The sequence below is a fragment of the Scatophagus argus genome, chromosome 9, assembly GCF_020382885.2.
Source record: "Scatophagus argus isolate fScaArg1 chromosome 9, fScaArg1.pri, whole genome shotgun sequence".
Lineage (NCBI taxonomy): Eukaryota > Metazoa > Chordata > Actinopteri > Scatophagidae > Scatophagus > Scatophagus argus.
This window is the reverse complement of record NC_058501.1, coordinates 17538879-17558330: the sequence shown is the minus strand read 5'-3', so window position 1 is coordinate 17558330 and position 19452 is coordinate 17538879. Positions and strand designations below refer to the sequence as shown.

At 40.7% G+C, this 19452-nt stretch overlaps 2 protein-coding genes across 4 annotated transcripts; one reads left to right on the top strand and one right to left on the bottom strand.

Annotated features, from left to right (window-relative positions):
• The first annotated feature begins 54 nt into the window (after positions 1 to 54).
• abhd16a (abhydrolase domain containing 16A, phospholipase) lies at positions 55 to 8975 on the top strand. Of its 2 annotated transcripts, none has more exons than XM_046399207.1 (20): positions 55 to 205; positions 775 to 831; positions 918 to 984; positions 2334 to 2420; positions 2680 to 2765; positions 3442 to 3515; positions 3708 to 3815; positions 4019 to 4133; positions 4219 to 4320; positions 4450 to 4513; positions 4649 to 4698; positions 5024 to 5147; positions 6263 to 6367; positions 6461 to 6524; positions 6685 to 6741; positions 7044 to 7106; positions 7209 to 7285; positions 7455 to 7553; positions 7660 to 7706; positions 8332 to 8975. In XM_046399207.1, the coding sequence occupies exons 1-20, from the start codon at positions 104 to 106 to the stop codon at positions 8413 to 8415; spliced, it is 1632 nt and encodes a 543-aa protein (XP_046255163.1). In that variant the 5' UTR covers positions 55 to 103; the 3' UTR covers positions 8416 to 8975. The 2 variants fall into 2 exon arrangements, with proteins under 2 accessions (XP_046255163.1, XP_046255162.1); XM_046399206.1 differs by having other exon boundaries at positions 63 to 205; positions 772 to 831.
• vars1 (valyl-tRNA synthetase 1) lies at positions 8331 to 19167 on the bottom strand. 2 transcript variants are annotated; one of them, XM_046399134.1, is made up of 29 exons: positions 19067 to 19167; positions 18242 to 18597; positions 18016 to 18159; positions 17642 to 17849; positions 17436 to 17551; positions 17231 to 17306; positions 16792 to 16892; positions 16574 to 16701; positions 16250 to 16414; positions 16079 to 16160; positions 15871 to 15990; positions 14823 to 14931; positions 14550 to 14729; positions 14260 to 14384; positions 14013 to 14116; positions 13741 to 13899; positions 13313 to 13403; positions 13068 to 13173; positions 12848 to 12918; positions 12473 to 12598; positions 12262 to 12366; positions 11676 to 11823; positions 11401 to 11528; positions 10978 to 11133; positions 10592 to 10816; positions 10341 to 10452; positions 9851 to 10026; positions 9352 to 9501; positions 8331 to 9267 (listed from the first exon to the last, which is right to left on the bottom strand). In XM_046399134.1, the coding sequence occupies exons 2-29, from the start codon at positions 18593 to 18595 to the stop codon at positions 9199 to 9201; spliced, it is 3834 nt and encodes a 1277-aa protein (XP_046255090.1). In that variant the 5' UTR covers positions 18596 to 18597; positions 19067 to 19167; the 3' UTR covers positions 8331 to 9198. The 2 variants fall into 2 exon arrangements, with proteins under 2 accessions (XP_046255090.1, XP_046255089.1); XM_046399133.1 differs by having other exon boundaries at positions 19034 to 19156.
• Between the last annotated feature and the right edge of the window lie 285 nt (positions 19168 to 19452).

Sequence of the window (19452 nt, the reverse complement as noted above, 5' to 3'; positions counted from 1 at the left end):
TGTAATGTTACTCGTCTCCGACAATTTTTTTGTTCAACAACTTTCCAAGCGCCTTCGAGAGTGTTTTGGCCAGTGCAGGCTTCCGTAGTCCTCTAGTGGAAGAATGGCCGGCTGGTTGTGGCTTCGCTGTGTTTTAGGGCCTCATTTGATACGAATTCATCGTTCACCGGACCAGTCTCGGCCTGAAAGCAGGGCAGGGAGGAGGGTAGGAGTATATATAATGTTTTGCATACATTTGAGTTCAGCCGACTGCGAAAACAACGGTGTTTCTTCCTTTAGCATTGATGTAGCTCTGGCTGTCTGCCGGAAGTGTCAGGGGTTTGTTATTGAACCCCCGCAGTCAGCGTACTGTGCAGCCGGATCGACAGTTCGTAAATGAATGAAATGGCAATTGTAATTTCATTCATTTACATTAGTACGCTTGTCTTTCCGTGTTAATAAACCTTCTGTTTCGCCCACACTGTGACAACCAGTCTAACTGAAGCTTCACAAACTGTTCTCAATGACTTTAACCTGATCATGCTAACGCTAGGAAACTTTGCTAAGACGGGAATGCAAAAGCTGAAAACAAATAATTATAAGCATAACATTAACTTTATATGTTAATTTGAACAGTAAAGACACACTGGAAAGTGTGCAATTGGAGTATCTATCACTCTGTCTCTGTAAATGGCTACGGTTAATGCTAAGAGCTAGCTAAGGTTAGCTGTCTGAAAGGCAGACGTTAGCAGCAGCACCGCTCATGATATGAACAATTTAAATCACTGTTAGCAGGGATGGAGCTACCAACCCTGGAGTCTGGAGAAGCACACCGACAGCATCCTCGGCTGGGTCAGTATGGTTAAATGATTGATATTACTGTATGGAAAGAGTTCTGTTCTGTGAAGTAAAGTTTGTGGGTTTTTTCTCCTCTTCAGGCTTCAGCACTGTGGTCCCTGTCCTACTACAGCTCTCCTCTTCTCCTTTGCTATCTGTACAGGAAAGGTAAGTTGTATGAATCATGTTTGGTGAGCAACACAGGGAGACTCATCTCTTCTCTGCTGTTCCAGAATTATTAGCAATATTAGTTGTTTTATCAGTTAGTCGAAAGCTTTAAAAAATTGGCAAGAATTTGATGTCACTTAACAAGGAATAAGAGCAAATATTTTCTAGTTGCACTTTCTCCAGTGTCAGGATTTCTTTTTTTGTTTTATATTTTTGTAAATTGAATGTGTTTTTGATTTTGAAAGCAAGATTTTCAAAGCCTTGAGCTTTGGGAAGCTGTGATGGACATTGTTCACTATATCTTAATGTTCAGTAGACCAAAGGGTTAATTAATTGAGAATGTAATCAGAAGATTATTAAAAATTGACCTTTAAGTTGTATCACATGAATTGATATTCCAAAAAGGGACAGACTTTGCTGTACAAAAGGAGGTAATCTTCACTGGCTGGGTGATAATATTATCAATAATCTTTTAATTCAGCAAAATAAAATTGTGATGTAATTTTATAAAAGAAATGTGGGAAGTGGTGCACTGCATCAAAAACAATAAGGAAATAATGCTGAAGTAAAAAGCAATGTGCTTTATTGACAGAAATAAAAACACAATGACTGACCAGCTTATATATAAAGCTTATATATAATGGAAGTTGATGCTATTGATTAGCAGTCTGAGAGAAATCAGAGGCACTCTGGTAACAATTAAAAATCTTTTAATACATCATGCATAAATCAACACATTTCAGCCAGCTCAAAGAGTTCATCAGGGCATAAGCTGCAATGAGGACAGGTACTATTTTATGTGAAATTTTGCATACCTTGCATGTTATGATATAGATCTACTGCATATTGGAAAATATCCAAATAATATCATGTTAATGATGTCAGCCTCATTGCCCAGTCCTACTCCCATGTAAATGATCGCAGCTGTGATAGAATAGCAAAGTGTAGAAACAGAGTGAAACTTGAGATGTTGCAGTAGAAGTATTTCTCAGAAGGTTTGGCAGTAACATATGTCAAAATATGTATTTTTTTCCAGATGACATTTTTCTTTCCATTAAAGAAGAAAAATTGCCACTGGGAGATGTTCTTGGGAATTGCTGTTCTCCTACTAGTGGGATTAATAAAAAGTCAATCAACTGAATCACCCAGCAAGACTATGCATCAATACAAATTAATTGCTTCTCCTTAGTGTTTAATTGAACTTCTGATGTTGATTTATGCATAGGGTACTTGTGAGAGTGTGAATATTTATATTGGTGCCAGTTAATGAGGTTCAAGTGTGAGAAGGAGAAGGGGATTATGGAGGGTTATGTGGATCTCTGTGTCATTATTGCTTTGTGTATTTTTAGGTTACATCTGCAGCAGTAAGCTGGTTCCAGTGAGTCAGTATTTGGGAACAGTGCTGGTGTGTCTTCTCGGAGTGGCCTGTCTTAGAGGTGAGACTACAGATTTGAGCCTGGCAGGAAATAAGTAATTCAATTCATTCATCTGTAGATATCACAACATGCTGTATGTGCCGCATGCCAATAAGATTTCATTAACATTGAGACAGTTGCACAAGGTCTGCACCTACAAAGCATACTAAATGCACCCTTGAGGCTTTGCAGCAAAATATTTGTGTCTCATGTGCACTCCCGTTTTATTTGTGATTTGGCTCTCCTCCTGCCTTCCTTACCTCCTCCCTTTCTCCCCAAGGGTATGGGAGATGGAAAAACTCGGAGTATCTTCAGTTTATCACAATTCTTGAAGAAGCCAAGAAGAATCACACATCAGTGAACAAGGTGAGGTCATGGCAACTTGAAACAAGTACTGCACAGTGGAATTTGCTGTCATTGGTACAATGTTTTAGGGAGTAGGGGACAATAATTACATTATAATTCCTGTACAAAAGAATTTAAAGTGCTCTTAAAGTGGTAGCTAGAGTTAATTTAGTTTAGAAACGTGGCTCCTGCTAGCAACCTGGCTACTGTTCAGAGTTCCAAATTGAAACTAGAACTTGTGATATCAGTACTGTGATAAAGGCAGAGTGCCACCTCAGTGTTGGTTTGGTAACCGGTGGTAAGGAGAAACTCAAGTTGACAGGGCAACAGACTTTGACAAAACATCTAATCTCTCTTCATCACAAATCTGGTCCGATCACTTTTGTTTTATCTCAGTTTCTGTCACTCTCCCTCTGTGCCCTCTGTGTGACAAATCCTGTTCCTGTTCTGGTTGTGCAATGGCAGACACACTTCGTTTGTGCCATAAATCAAACCAAATAGCTTGACCAAATAGAATAATAATAATGAAAAGCAAGGCTCATAGGGAATAAATATAAACAATATGGTCTCATTTTTCCTCATTCATTACACTGTGCAATAATTTTTTACTTCATAATGTAGCTCAAACAAAAAAATAAAAAAAGTATTTCCTCTTTTATTGAAGTGACCACTTTTTTTGTTTGTTCTTTCCCTGTAGAAAAAAGTGAGGTGCTATGACTTTGACTTCTCATTCTGGCCTTCGGATTTCAGCTGGACAGAAGTCAGCAGTCCGTGAGTTAATGTTCTTATAATTTATTGCCATTTGAAATGTGTTCACTGCCATTCTATTCTATTCCCACCAGGGTCAGTTCTTTATAAACACATCCATCCAAAGTGCAGTGAAGTGTATTGGATAAATATGTACGCTGAATTTCAAAATGCTTTTTATCTGTTTCATTGTAAGCCTTTGATTGTCCACGACAGGAAAATGTCCAAGGCTGGTGTTTCTCTGCTAAAACCAGAGCCCAGACTAAGAGGAGCAGCTGACAGTGTCCTCAACTCTGTGCGCACTCTACCATGCCACATCATCAGGTATTTCCAGTTCGTGCAGCAATTCAAAAATGAAAGCTCTGCAGGACAATCCTGCAGTATTTCAGAGAGAGGATCGATACAGTTTGCTTTATACAAGGTGGTTTGCAACTTATTTCACCCAAATTCAGTCCAGTTTTTTCAAAGAAAAATTTCAGTATTTGTCCCTTGTTTCTATGGTACATCTTGTCTTTTTTTCTGTCCAGTTTTCTTATTGCCCACTCATTTGGGAGGAGGATGCTGTACCCTGGCTCTGTTGGTTTATTGCAGAAAGCCATGAGGCCCATGCTCCAGCAAGGCCAGGCTAGGTTAATAGAAGAGGTAAAAAAAAAAACATTCTCACTCTCTAACTGTCTGTGCTCACTTCAAAAAATTCCGATCATCATTCTCTGTCATTTTGTCACAGTTTGATGGCCAGAGGAACAAGCTCATAGCCTGTGATGGCAATGAGATTGACACAATGTTTGTGGATCGAAGGAGAGACGGGGGACAGAATGGGAAGACACTGGTAATGCCTTCAGTGACTTGTTGTTTATATGTCTTAGACTTGTTCCAGGGTCCAACAAGACTTGTGTCACATCAGACTCATTGTGATTTGGGTACTGAAATGTGCTGAAATGTATGAACTCTGCCACAGGTTATCTGCTGTGAGGGAAACGCAGGCTTCTATGAAGTGGGCTGCATGAACACGCCGCTGGAGGGTGAGGGATCTTCTACTTGACAAAAGTCAAATTATTTCATAATTCTGTTTGTATTTTTTGTGAAAAAGCCCTTTTTAAAAATGGATTTCATTGTTCTATTTAAATTATAGTTAAGTCTTGTGTTGCACACTGTAGGTGGTTACTCTGTACTGGGCTGGAACCACCCTGGATTTGGAGGCAGTACGGTAAGCTAGCTTGTCAGGTTTAGTGCATTCAATCCTTAAACCAGCATTAGTTTACAGTGTACACCTGTGCTTTGCATAGTCCTAACAAAAACAACACAATGGAAAAAACAGTATGTTGAAATTCTGGTTTCAGCTGGGCAGTATTGCACAAGGGAGCAAGAACATTCCTGTGGCTGTTAGTGGTTGTTATTATCAGCAGAGTAGAATGAAACACTGTAAATCTGTTAACTCTTTGGAAATGCATGGTTTTGTAGCTAGGTGTTACTGTTATGTTTAATAATGCATGGATATTGCTCTTTTTTTATTTGTATCTTTGTTTCTACAGGGAGTACCATTCCCCCAGAATGAGGCCAACGCCATGGATGTCGTGATCCAATTTGCAGTACACAAGCTGGGCTTTCAGCTCAGTGACATCGTCGTATATGCGTGGTCCATAGGAGGATTCACAGGTACACAAAGACAAGAACAAGACAACTGCGATTCCAAGGAAGTTGGGACAAAGTGTAAAATACTCAAAACAGAATTATATAGTATAATAAAAAAAAACAGCATTACAATGTGCTTTAAAAGAAACGTGTACACAAAACAAAATACGCAATAATGTAAGACACAAGGAAGAATACTTCAAACAATATATGATTAAAATATAAATAAAACATGAATAAGTTCAAACGCAAGTCTTAAGTGCAACATCAAAAGTAAAATTAAAGTTAAGAATGAAAATAGACCAAAGAAGAATTAAAAGCAAAAATTATGAGATAGCCTTTTCATAAAAACAAGTCCTTAAAAGTGATTTAAAAGAAGATGGTGATGTAGCGAGGCGGAGTTCTTCAGGCAGTTCGTTCAACAGCCGAGGAGCCCCAACATATTATAAGCACACACACACACACACAAGAAATAAGTAAGATCTTAAAATTAATCCTGTAACAAATAGGCAGTCAGTGCACAGTCATTAAGATTGGAGTTATGCGTTCTCTTTTCTTGGTTTTTGTGTGGATTCTTGCTGATACATTTTATTCAATTTGGAGTTTGTTGAATGATCTCTGATTTATACCTGTTAAAAGACTGTTACAATGGAATCCAACCGCAAGGAAATAAAAACATGAACAATAGTGTGGATGTCATTAAAACTCACCACTGATCCTATTATTCCTCAGATGGTAATAACAGAATAACCTTGTCAGTATGTTCCTCAAAAGTGAGGCTGCGGTCAATAACACGCCCAGTACTACAGTACTACAGTACTACAGTACCTGTTAACTCCTGGAATGTTCCCAGCAGGTGGTACCTTACACAACTTTGCCATTGTTTTGTTACTCCTGTCCCAACTTGTGTGAAATGTCAAATTCAGATTGGGCATACAAAAATCTGTGTAGTTCTGTCTGTTCAGTCTGTTCTGTTTATGTTTTACACATCGTCCCAACTCTTTGGAATCTGGATTGTATATGATGGGCTCTTGAAGCTACAATGTAAATCACCTAAGTCCTTACCGTTGTTCCTTCATGTTTCTGTTTATCCCTGTTCTTTATTTTTGGTCCCTCTGTCTCTCCATTTCTTTTCTTAGCCAGTTGGGCAGTGATGTCATACCCAGAGATCCAATCAGTAGTATTGGATGCCTCCTTCGATGACCTCCTGCCTCTGGCCCTCAAGGTCATGCCTGACAGCTGGAGTGAGTCTGAGGGGTTAAAGGTCATAAACTCTGTTAATTGTCGTTAGCTGGTAGTTTTGTTTTAGAAACAGAAATAGTTTTGTTCTCTCTTAGGACCGTTGGTGCAACACACAGTTAGGCAGTACATGAACCTCAACAACGCGGAGCAGCTTCTCAAGTGAGTGTGACAGTCTGTTTGTAGTGGCACTAATCATAAAAGTGAAAGTCTGCATCATTTAAGATTATGCAACATATTGGGGTACTGAGACACAAATTTTTCTTCCTTTGCTGCAGCTCACAGTCGCTGATCATTAACACAATCCTCTCTCTTCCTCCAGATATCAGGGACCAGTCCTGCTGATCAGGAGAACCAGAGATGAGATCATCACTACAACGTCAGTCACCCACACGCCATCTTAAAATGTCTTGATATGTAGTATGGGCTTGCTTCCCGTTTGGTTTACACATTCATAATGAGAGCAGGACGTATTATGATTGAAATAGGATGTCAGTGGGGGTGTAACTGCGTGAAACTACCGAGCACTTGAATCATCTACTGTTTACAACACAGTAATTGTCAGTATGTTGAAGGTTAAGTGCCTTGCTAGTTGATGCAGAGGTAGGAGGAAGCATTCACTTGCCTAGTCAGTCACAAGATTACTGACTATCTGATATCAAGCTGTACGCTGCATTACAGGGGTCCAGAGGACATCATGTCTAACAGAGGCAATGACCTCCTGCTCAAACTGCTACAGTTCAGGTTGGTGTCATCAACATCTAATCTCAGTTTTCTCATTGCTGGATACGGTCAGCGTGTTTGAACTTGAATGCATTTAAGTGATGCTGTCATTTTCCTGCCCAGATACCCAAAAATCATGACAGACGAAGGGGTCAGAGTTGTTAGACAGTGGCTGGGATCCGCCAATCACTTAGAAGAAGGTCAGTCGACCCACATGATCACTGTGTTGCACACTTTGCTTAACTTTGCTTTTTTAAATTAAACTTATTGTATTAATTGGTAGAAAAAAATGTGTATGTCTACATTTAGGAGCCGAAAGTTTGTGTCGTAAGTCACCTTATGTAATGCCAGCTCACTCTTGCTCTGCAGCATCAGTGTACAGTGGCTACGAGGTGGATGACGACTGGTGTGTGTCTGTGCTGCAGTCCTATCAGGCAGACAGAGATGTTTTGTTTCCATGGAGTGTTGGTAAGTCCTAGGTCTTTTCACATTTACAAGGCAAATAAGCTGCTCACAGTACTACCTTGGTACATACAGTACTTTTACATGGACTCACACACACTTGTGTTGCCAGGCGAGGATATGACCCTAGAGGGAAGGCGGCAGCTGGCTCTTTTCTTGGTGAGGAAATGATCTGTTTTCTATGCACTCAATCTCAGTGTGTACAGTTGTTTCTTCTGTCTGGTTTAAAGGGGGGCCACCTGTTGTCTTTGTCTCATCTCCCTTAATTTGGGTAAAAAAAAAAAAAAAAAAATTAGAAAAAGTCTAATTCCCTTTTGTCTAATAAGCCCCATTTTCTTGTGTAAAGTAGGCATACCTTCCCCCTTCTCTCACTCTACAAAAAAAAAAACAAAAAAAAACCACACATCACAGCTATTCAGACATCATTACCACAGAGGAACACTTTCCTGGTCGCCATAGTAACCAGCTCACCTGTGCTCTCAGGTTGACTGGTGTAATATATTTCACTGCACTCAGCTTATTGAAGTCATTTAACATCAAACAAGAGGAGTGCCATCAATTACAGCTAATGCTATGCTTTGCCTCCCTTGCTAATGCCTCCTGAATTAGGCTTTATTCACCTCCCATGTAAACCCTTAAGAGATGGGAGAGATTTGTATGGCACAGAGCCAGACAGACCAGAGCTAATGTAATCAAGTTCTGCACTTTTTGTTCATTGCCCTCCCACACCTCTCATTCTCTATTCCTCCTCCATCTCTTCTGTCTTTTTTTTCCCCTCTCCAAGGCACGGAAGTACATGCGAAACTTTGAAACGACACACTGCACTCCTCTCCCCGCCTCCGAGTTCCACTCACCCTGGAGACTGTGAAGGAAGAAAGAATGGATGGATGGGAGGAAACGAGCGGCAGAGGATTTGGATGCCCTGTGGTCAGAGTCTGTTCCTGGCATGGTGTGAATGTATTACACAGATTTGTTGTCATATACAGTGTTGGTGTGGAGGCATCTGGAAAGATCTGCTGTACTATAACCCTCTTCCCTCCTCCCCAAAACCTGTAAAATATGGTTCCTCCTTTCTTTTGAGGTTAGTGTTCAGTCATCATTTTCGGTTTTTTGCCTCTTTTAAAAGAAAAAAAAAAGGAAAAAATGGTGCATTTTCAGTAAATGCATAAGCCATCTCTCATTCCTTCCATTGTTCCCTCTTTGGCTGTGTTTGTAAAGAAGCAATTCTAAGTACAAATACATTGCTATAGTTTCAATAATATCTAAAATATCTTAATGTTCACAGGAATTTTTATCTTTAAAAATGCAGCCAAAGTGTTAAAAGCTTTTCAGGTTTACTTCTTTATTGTGGAAATTGTCTCTATGAACAAGGCTGTATGTTCTGCTTAAATGTTCTATTAAATATGCTAAGTAAATTGTTTGACATAACAGACTGAATTTATTTGCTAATTACTTGTTAAAACAAATTGGACAGTTATGCAGGAGAGTTAGGTAAATAGACTGCCTCAGAGTAATACAAAACTAATAGACAAGTGTCTATTACAAGAGCTTTATTGAATTCCCTCCACACTACAGTCGACTTGCAAAATGACTATGAAAATTAATAGGCCGACATGAAAAAAAGTGATTCACATAATGCTAAAGGGGAACGTTACATCATTTTCCTGAAGTTGTCCATGGCTTCTTTCACTTTTTCAAGTTCAGTTTGGCTCTGCCGCAGCTGTGGAGAAAAGGAGGTAATTATTTACCACAAATTCATGTCCCACACCTCAAGAAACACTGTGAGTCAATTTCCTTTTCCCACCTTCTCAGCATCCTGCTCCTGCACCTTCACTGGCACCTTCCCCTTGTAGTCACTCTTTGACATCTTCTCTCTCAGTTTCTCCATCTGTTTCTCCAAGTCACCTTTCTTTGTCATCAGCTTAGCCACTTCTTTCTCCACATCAATGAGACCCTGGGGGAATTAAAGGTGAAGTGCAGAAAAGGACAACAGTTGTAAATTAAGATTGTGTTATTTCAGGTCAGTAAAGGGGGAACGGAGTAAACACTAAACTCAAATTTGCAGTTTAAATGGTATTCCTCGCATTTTTACCTGCCTTGAATACCAAGTAGGTGACTTGCATTCATGTACTTAGGTAGTCATGTCATTGGTCAAAACAGGATGCCCACTTGTGAATTTACAAGATTTGCAAATGTAAACAAGTAGCACGGCAAATCACTTGAAACAAAACCAGAACTAACACTTTCACACATCTGAGAGGTGGGAGAAACCAAACCAAACTGAACAGATTAGCCGCCCTCACCTTGAGCATAAGGTTGACAGTGCATCTGTCAGACGCGATAGCCACAGCGCAGCCTTCTGGGACTGGCTGGTTGGCTGTCTGAGGGATGATGGCTTGAGAATAAGACAAAGTCTGAATCTGCAGACTGTACTTCTGCACCAGGGACACGGACGCAGAGTCTATGCACTGAAGGTAACCTGGGATAGAAATGGGCAAATTAAAATTTAGGCATCATGAAAGACAAGATACATTCACTGCACATGATGTTTATGTACAATTCACATGTACTGGCTTAAGGGATAATTCAAGTGTTTGTCAACCTGGGTATTATTTTTATACAATTAGATTACTTGATGGAGGAAGCAAGAAAAGTAAAAATAGCAAAAACACAATGCACTCCTACGGTGTTTCTATAAATTTAATGTCTAATCGAGATGAAGAATAGTTGGCTTTAAAGTAACATTTATTTCAGAGCAACTTTTTCTAAGTTTGTTCATTTGTGTAATCTTACAGTCTGCTCTGGTCTTGGTCAGGTTGTAGTCAGCCCTCAGTGACCGGATGGTCTTGACCACAGTCATTATGAACTCCATGTCACGGTCAACCTCCTCACTGTGCCAGCAGAACTGCAACAAAATGCAGAAACACTTAGAAGACCAAGCCCAAAAAATTAACCTTCAGTGACTATTACTTAAAGTAAATGATGTTCATTCTTTCACAATATGTGGAACTGCAACCCAACCATAAATTTTATCCTTATCTCACCTCCTCAGTTTCAGGGTAGGATGTGACGCAGATGCTGGGGGGATCACTCTGGGGTCTCCGCTGTGGTAGCCTCTGGTAGAGTTCCTCAGTTACGAAAGGCATCAGGGGAGACAGAAGGCGCAAACCGACTTCTAAACAAGTGTAAAGGGTCTGTCTGCATACCAGGGCTTGTCTCTGGCTGGCACTGTCTTCCTCTGCTTTACTGAACACCGGTTTCACACTTTCCTTCAGGACAAGAAGAGTGGGAGGAAAGAGATGAGAAACAAGTGGTGTAATTTGTTTTGGTCCTGACTACACAGTCTTCTGTGGAATCATTCACATTTTACATGCCCTCAGATAATCTGTTCAATAGACTGGGGCGCCTCAGGGGTCCCAAAGTTCCTTACCAGGTAGACATCACAGAGCTCGTACAGCCAGAAGTTGTAGATGGCGGTCGTGATGGCTGGGAAGTCATAGCTCTTGAAGCCAGCGTCACAGAGACCAACAGCAGCACTCAGTCTAGACAGAATCCACCTGTCTGACACGCTCTCCTCTCCACACAACTGAGAGGATCAAATGAGGTGTAAAGAGGAAATGTTCAGACTCAGTTAACACGACTCCTGGACTGAGTAACTCCCGCATGTCAACGTGTACAAGTCTATGAATACAAAGGAGGGCACCATATGGGGAAACTAAAATCCCAGACAAAAAGAAGAAGACAATAAGACAGGTTTGCTAAACATTTACTTGGCCAAAATATGGTACGTATGTCACCGGATGAATATAAATAAGCACAGAACAGGCTTTGTGTTCTTCTCTCCGTGTCTCACCTGGGCTTTCTCTGACGGTACAAAGTTGTCTCCCAGTGCCTTCATGGCAAACTTCACAGCGTTCCACAGCTTGTTGCAGAAGTGACGGTAACCCAGGATGCGGTTGACATCCAAGTTGATGTCCCTACCTGGGAGACAAACATAGGAGTAAATGGCCATTTCAGTATTTATTAAAACAAGATTTGGAACAACTGACCTTGTGCTGACAGCATTGTGATATTGTTTTGTTTTGGGGTTTTTTTTTCCATTGTTTTCATAAATTTCATGAAGTTCACCTTGGCTAGTGTAAGCGCACAGGGCGAACCGGAGAGCATCTGTGCCACACTCTGGGATGCCATTTGGGTAGTCTGACTTCTGGCCCTGCTTTGCCTTCTCCACCTCCAGTGGATCCAAGTTGCTGTCAATCAACTGGGCATGAAGACCCTAGAGGGTAGTGGAACAGGGAATAAGTCACCATTTGAAAAACAAAAGAAAGAGTTTTGAGAACAATTTTCTCTTTTCATCCTGAGAATGAGAAATCCATTTCAACTGCTTGATGTTTTTATTGGCCAGGCAGGAAAAGGACCTGGAGAGGAAAACATTAAGGGTAAAGTGTAGTTTTCTACAAGTCCTTCATTGCCCTCTAGAGGACAGGTCTGCTTCATCTGACAGTAGTTTCCCCCTGCTGGTGAAGAGATTGATGGTCTCAATAAAGCTTGTTGAGAACAGAAAAGGGTGCCTAATAAAGCTTACATAAGAATATGTGCCTCTAGGGAGCAATGAGTGTGTGGTGTCCATGTAACAGACAACCCAAATGGGAGAGAAGAAAGACTTTATATATGTGTGTATCTGAACTTGCATCAAAGAGTGATTAAGATTTACCTCTAGGGAGATCCCTGTAATGACGTCCAGAGGGTCAATGACGTTGCCAAGAGATTTGCTCATCTTCCTTCCGTGGGCATCTCTCACCACTGCATGCAGATAAACCTGTAAAAGAAAAGCGTCATTGTTATTTAGTCACGTCCTGCTAATAACGCTAACATCACATCCAGTTGTGTCATGTTCTGGTTTTGGCAATTTTGGCTGTTCTCACCTCTTTGAAGGGCAGCTTTCCAGTCAGTTTGAGCCCCATCATCACCATGCGAGCAACCCAGAAGAACAGGATGTCGTGGCCGGTCTCCAGCAAGGTGCCGGGGTAGAACACATTCAGGTCCTGGGTCTGAAGGAAAACCACAACATTTATGATGGAAATACAAAAACACAGCAAGGAGACAAAACAACACTGTTTATAAGGCATAATTAAACAACACTCTGAGAGGTACAATGACATAAGTAAGTGTACTTTATACACTTGTAAATCATTAGCAGTTTTAGAACTGTGTTTCTACTGCAGAAGATACTGTTACTGTCTAGTGGAAAAAATGTGCCATTTGTGTCAGTAGAAAGGTGGTTGACCTCAGTATTTTACCTCATTAGGCCATCCGAAGATGGAGAAGGGGAAAATGCCAGACGAGAACCAAGTGTCCAGAACATCCTCATCTGAAACACGGGAACAAAAAGTTATCTAATCCGCATGAATATGGAGCATAATTAAATAAGGTGAATGTGTGTAGCAGCAAAATATGAACTGATTACATAGCTCTGACAATAATTTTGGTCATGAGAAAATAAAAACTACTGAATCTCACCCTGTCTGAGGGTAATTTTGTCTGTAGACACATTAAAGCGTTTTGCCGCCTTCTCTCTGGCCTCCTCCTCCGTTCGGCCACTCACCCAGTAATGACCGTCCATGTCCTGGAGGGGGAGAAAAAGAAACAAACAAAAGGTAAATAAACAAAAGAGACAAACAAAGAGGTGCAGAATAAGAGACAGAAAGACTTCTTATCTGTCATTTGAAATCCTCCAGACCTCAACAGCAGTGACATTATCTTACCTCCCCTGGTTTCACAGAGGCATCGTTGACAGTGATGAAGTAAGCAGGAATACGGTGACCCCACCACAGCTGCCGAGAGATACACCAGTCCCTGATAGGAAGATGGATGAAATCTGAAGGTGGACTAACTATATGTATAACTATATACTAAATGTGATTGTTCAAAATAATTAATCTACTCCTGTAGCTGAAACAAGTCGACTAATCGCTATTGATTACCAGGATATTCCTTAAAGGTCAACGCTCATTTTAAAATGTTTAACTGTACTTCTGTCAAGATTTCAATGTAAAGGTCAAAAGTGCAGATACTGTATGAATCACAACTGCAGTAGAGACTGTAATAACACTAAACACAAAAAGGCAATAACAGCTCAGATATATTTTGAAGTATCAAACAGAAGAAAGAATCAAAATAAAGGGATAATTACCTGATATTGTCCATCCAGTTGAACCATGTCTTGAGGTGGTGATCAGGGATAATTTTGAGCTGTCCCTCTCTGACAACCTCTGCAGCCTGCTTGCCCATATCTGCACAGCTCACATACCACTGTGGCTTCATCAGTGGCTCCACAATATCCTTGGAACGACTGATATGATAAGATACACAAGGGGGCTTAAAGGATGATCTGGAACATGATAAAAAGATCTACAACAAAGTTCAACCTGTGTTCCAATTATGCAGAAATGAACCTTCCTTTACCTGCAGACTGGGACCACCATAGGGTTGTCTTTGATCTCTTTAAACATGCCTCTGTCCTTGAGAGCCTGGAGCACTGCCTTCCTGGCCTCAAAACGCTTCATGCCCTGGAGGACAGACAGAATAGTTTAAAAATGACAAATTAAGAAGTAAAATTGATGCAACCTGCAAACTATGAAGCAGCCTGACTTTAATGTCACACTGGAAATGCACACACTGCAGGGGGAAGGACACTAATGAGACACTATACCAGGAAGGGGGGAGGCACGTTAATGAGCAAGCCATTCTCATCCAAGATGTTGATGAAGGCCAGATTGTGTCTCTCTCCAACCTCATAGTCATTATGGTCATGGGCTGGGGTGATTTTGACAGCACCTGAACAGAAAATGGTGCAGAGAGACAGCAGAGGCCGAATAAGGAAAAAAAAAAAGAACAGCCATAATAAGAAAAGTGTCCTGGCCTAATGACTTGTTTTGATTACTTATTCTCAGCACAGCGCAGACCAACAGGCACACTGTCTCCTCCTGTAACTATGCCTACCAGTTCCAAAGCTCATGTCCACAAAGTCATCGAAGACAACCGGCATCTTCCGGTCACAGAAGGGGTGCAGCACCATTTTTCCCTTCAGATGCTGATATCTGGAGTCAGCAGGGTGGACTGCTAAAGCAGTGTCTCCCAGCATAGTCTCAATACGAGTTGTTGCCACAATCACTTCCTCGTCTAAGAAACAGAAAGCGAAAGAAATGTTAAGAACAGTATTACAGAAGTGGCACAAGGTGCTGAAAATATTCTGGCCTGTACAAGCTCACATACCTGATCCTTCCACCTTGTAGGCGAACGACACCAAAACTCCAAACTCCACTTTCTCTTTGTAACCAGGCACAGGCAAGAGAGTCCTGCCAGTGAGCTCCTTCTTATCAACCTGCAAACCAACCAGAAGATTTAATAAAGAAAGCACAGCATGGACAGTACTGACAGAATTGCTTGAATCTGTCGCCATCTCAGTCTTAGAACAGGGTTAACAAGTTATGTGATGTATGGGGACTGTCTGAAATCACTTGCTGTGAATACCAAAATTACACTTTTTTCATTACCATATTACAGTATAATCACTTTTATTTTTTTAAGAAATACAATGTTATCTTCCCTTTTCAGGATTATTTTTTGCCTTAAATTTCAAGAATAAGACAGGAAATGTGGGGAGAGAATGAGAGATGGACATGGACCAGGGACATTACAGCTTATATGGCACACATCTCAGTTCCCAGGCTAACTTCTGATTTCTTGAGTAACAAATTTGTCAAATACATCAGTGTTTAATTTTTTAATGTGTAATTTAACTTTTTTTGTTTAATTTTTTACACAAAAAGGCATATAAAACATGGCCGAGATGAAATACAGTATACACTGAACAAAAGGTTAAAGAGATTAAATCTGCTAATATGTGATCAGAGAATATAAATCTAAGAATCTAAACCATGACAATTTTCTGTGCTTGACAGTTTTCAATACTGAATACTCAAAAATGAGTTTCAGATACAGTTTGTAGTTTTGGTGTGGGATACATGTAAATATATACATAAGTTTTGTTTGTTTGTTGTTTTAAATACACCATCTGAATATTTTTGCTAAATCTCTACCAGTGTACTGCATGTAAAACCCTAAAATTAAAAAAGAAAAGAATATTCAATTCAATTCATTTATATAGTGCCAAATCACAACATCTGTCTCATGACGCTTTCCAATTTGAGCAGGTCTAGACCAAACGGAAACATTTTTGTTACTGTTGTGTTTTTACTGGAAATGGCCTACACATTTATCACTCAATAAGCTTTCTGTAACACCTAACCAAAACACTTGCCTCTATGTCAGAGATGGCAGAGTTTAGTGAGCAGGACCAGTTGACCAGCCTCTTGCTCCTGTAGATCACTCCCTCATCGTGCATGCGGATAAAAGCTTCTTGGACTGCATAGGAAAGTTTCTGAAGAGAGACATGGGTATAGACATGAGAATGAGGAATATATCTTCAGATTCTTTTCAGATTAGTTCTATGATTACAGAAAACTCACAGGGTCCATAGTGAAGCAGGCTCTGTCCCAGTCCAGAGAAGAACCCAGCTTCTTCAGCTGGTGGTAGATACGATCTCCCTTCCTAAAGGGAAAAGGGGCTAAGTTAGTATTGTGCATTTATTCCAGTATTTATCTCAGTTAAAATCTCTTTTTCCTACTTTCTTCACTCACTCATTCTTCCATTTCCAGACTTCTTGGATGAAGTTATCCCTTCCCAGGTCGTGACGGCTCATACCCCTCTCTCTCATCAGCTTCTTTTCCACCACCACCTGGGTGGCAATACCAGCATGATCACAGCCTGGGTTCCACAAGGTGGTCTCACCTCGCATCCTGTGCCTGGACGGACAGAGGAAGGCACCCGTTCAAACACACAGTTTTCAGATCACAACAAGTGAGACTGAAATTGATAGGCAGAAATCCCATGATGCAACAAAAGTCTCACTGCAAATATGACTTGAATTTCAGGCTATTGAACTCTCCGATCGTAGTAGTTACCATCTGGTCAGAGTGTCCTGAATAGCGTTGGTGAGGGCATGACCCAGGTGAAGTGATCCAGTCACATTAGGTGGAGGGATACATATCATGAAGATGCCACGAGGGTTCTCATCAGTAATATTCTTCCTCTGCAGAAGGTAGTGAGGGAGACAGACATGTTGTTGTGGACTAAAATATCAATATTTTCTGTTGTGGCATGAGAAGAGGGACTTTCTTACCCCATATTCAGGTTTGAAGAATCCCTGCTTCTCCCACCATGAATACCAGGCAGCCTCTACATACTGAGGACTGTAGGAGTCAGGAAGTGGGCTAACGACATCTGACACCAGAGGAGAGAGAGAGTTGAAGGACCTGAAGCTACTTGCAATAAAACATTTCAGGGTTCCTAATATTATTGAAGGTATGCAGCACCAATGTCAGTTTTCTTGGTAGTACAATCCCCCTAGCCACCACTATGAGGCAGAACAAACCTGCTATAACTGATATGAAGGACCAAGAAGTGAAGTTCATAAGAATTTTTTCCATATACATTACCACGACCATAGGAAAGTAGTGTTATTGTGAACAAACCCGGAAGACTAAACCTTCACCACGTATTTTCAGCCTTAATCTTCTGTCAGAGGAGAAAAAACACTCACACCCACACTGCTCAATTACCTTTTTTCTCTCCAGGAGCAGTGGGGACATTGTAAGTGATCACTCCCAACTCCTTCTTTTCCGGTTTGGCTTTTTTCTTAAGGAAAAAAAAAATGCAAAGCAGAACACGTGATTTAATATCCAGCAAACTTTAAGCTGTGCAAACATTTATGTCTTTCAAAGCTACACCAAAGAAGATTGATTTGTATAAGTTAAATATTCATACTTCTGTCGATGGCTGTGTCTTCTTCTTCGCCTCCATTTCCTTCTTCTGCTGGAACTTTTCCAGCTTTTCTCTCTTCTTAGCTTCCTTCTTCAGCTGGGCTTCTGTTTTTGGTGGGCCTGAAAAATGAAACCTCAAGAAAATCAGAAAACTAACAAGAAAAAAAAAAAAAAGAAAAACTTGTGAAATGTGGCACAGAACTCCCTGACCATTAGCTGTGCCATCTCCAGAATCAACAGCAGGACCAGTATTAGCTTCTTTAGCATTTGCGGCAGCATTCGGCTTTGGTGTAACAGGCACCATCTTCTCACAAAAGCTTATCTTCCCCAAAACCTTCAGGAACTGCGGCTGATTTATACACGTTGTGAACCACCTGGTAACACTGGTCAAGACCTTCCTGTCTGATGGCTCCAACACCTAAAAACAAAAGATATATAAACGGTCTGTGGTTGACAGATTTAAACCTCAATCAACGAATGACACGCAGCAAATAGACTTCTCAGTAATAAACTGTCCAGACTGCAAACACATTCAGAGATACAATCAGCAACTACTTGGAAAACCTGTAGAACAACATACGCACATATTTAAAGGGCAGAAGAACAGCCGTAGCTACAGCCACGTCAGCCAAGGTGATGCTTTCCCCCACTAAGAAGGTTCTCGGTTCCAGTGCCTGATCAAGAACCTTCAGAACACGCATCAGTTCTGCACGGGAACTTTGCTGGAGCTGAGAATACATGACATAATGAGAATAAAACCTCACAAGGATCACACACATGTCCAAATAAGTATATGGATAGTCCTCTCACCTTCTTATCCACTGTCATTACCCCCATCAGTGGAAAGACCACAGCACAGGACACCGGAGTGAGTTCATTGTCTGCAAAGCTGAGCCACTGCCAGACCTGGCTCTGCTGCTTTGTATCTACCCCAGCCCTCTTTCCTTGCAAGGCCAGGTACCAGGACACAGCAGTAGCCCCGCTCACAATGGAGTCACCTTCCCCAGTGCCCAGCACCAGGGTCGGTCTGGAGCGGGCATTCAGAGATGCAGGAGGATCCTCTGTGAGAGTCTTGGGACGGGATGATGGACAAAATTCTGCAGCAATGAGAGCCAGAAGGCTCCTGAAGTCATCAGGGTGAGGGGACACGTAGAGAGTGGCCATCTCTGATGCAGACGAAGAAATAATGTACTTTGTGAACTGGCAGTAGTACTTTGGCACAACAAATATCCCTGCAATGCTATCAAAAACATTCTGCGTCTGCCCGAATAGGGTGGAGAGGGTGTGTTTAACTGTCACATTAGTTCCACAGCGTCAATGTATTTTGGACTCATTGATTCAAAGGGTTACATGATAGCTATGTTAGCTGGTTCTGAAAAGTTCACTTTCTGCAAAGCTCATCTCTGTCACCTGTCAAAGGTGACGAGGAGTCATGCCAAACACGCTAGTTAGCTTTAGCTAATCAGACAAACTAAAACTCTAATTTAAACGCATGATGAGCTTTACGAGTGTTTAGATACGCTGTCATTGTTTTAAACTAGTTTGACATTTGGAGAAAGCTGTGGTTTGTTATTGAAATTTTCTGTAAGAATTTATCCATACCTTTGAATGAAACCGAAAGAGACGTCAGCTTACGTTAGCATACACAGCAGTGCCACATGAGTCCTCTTCCCCTCTCAGGCGTCTGATGCAACGAGAACCAATGATCTGTTCCGGGTATGATCAGCTGCTTCCGCCACAAAACGGAAGTCTGTAAAATGTTTTATTTTTACATAAAATAATAATAATAATAATAATATCACAGTTAAATAGAGTTTTTGAAGTATATTTAAAATGTACGCAAATGTATTAGAATGTATCCAAAGTAAAATAATTTATGATGCAGAATGGCTTATTTCAGAGATCTATATAATAATATATTATTATTGATAATTTCTATAACCTATAAGGATATATATCTATAGATATAGATATATATCTATATCTATATATAATGTGTAATATTGTGACTCATTGAGATG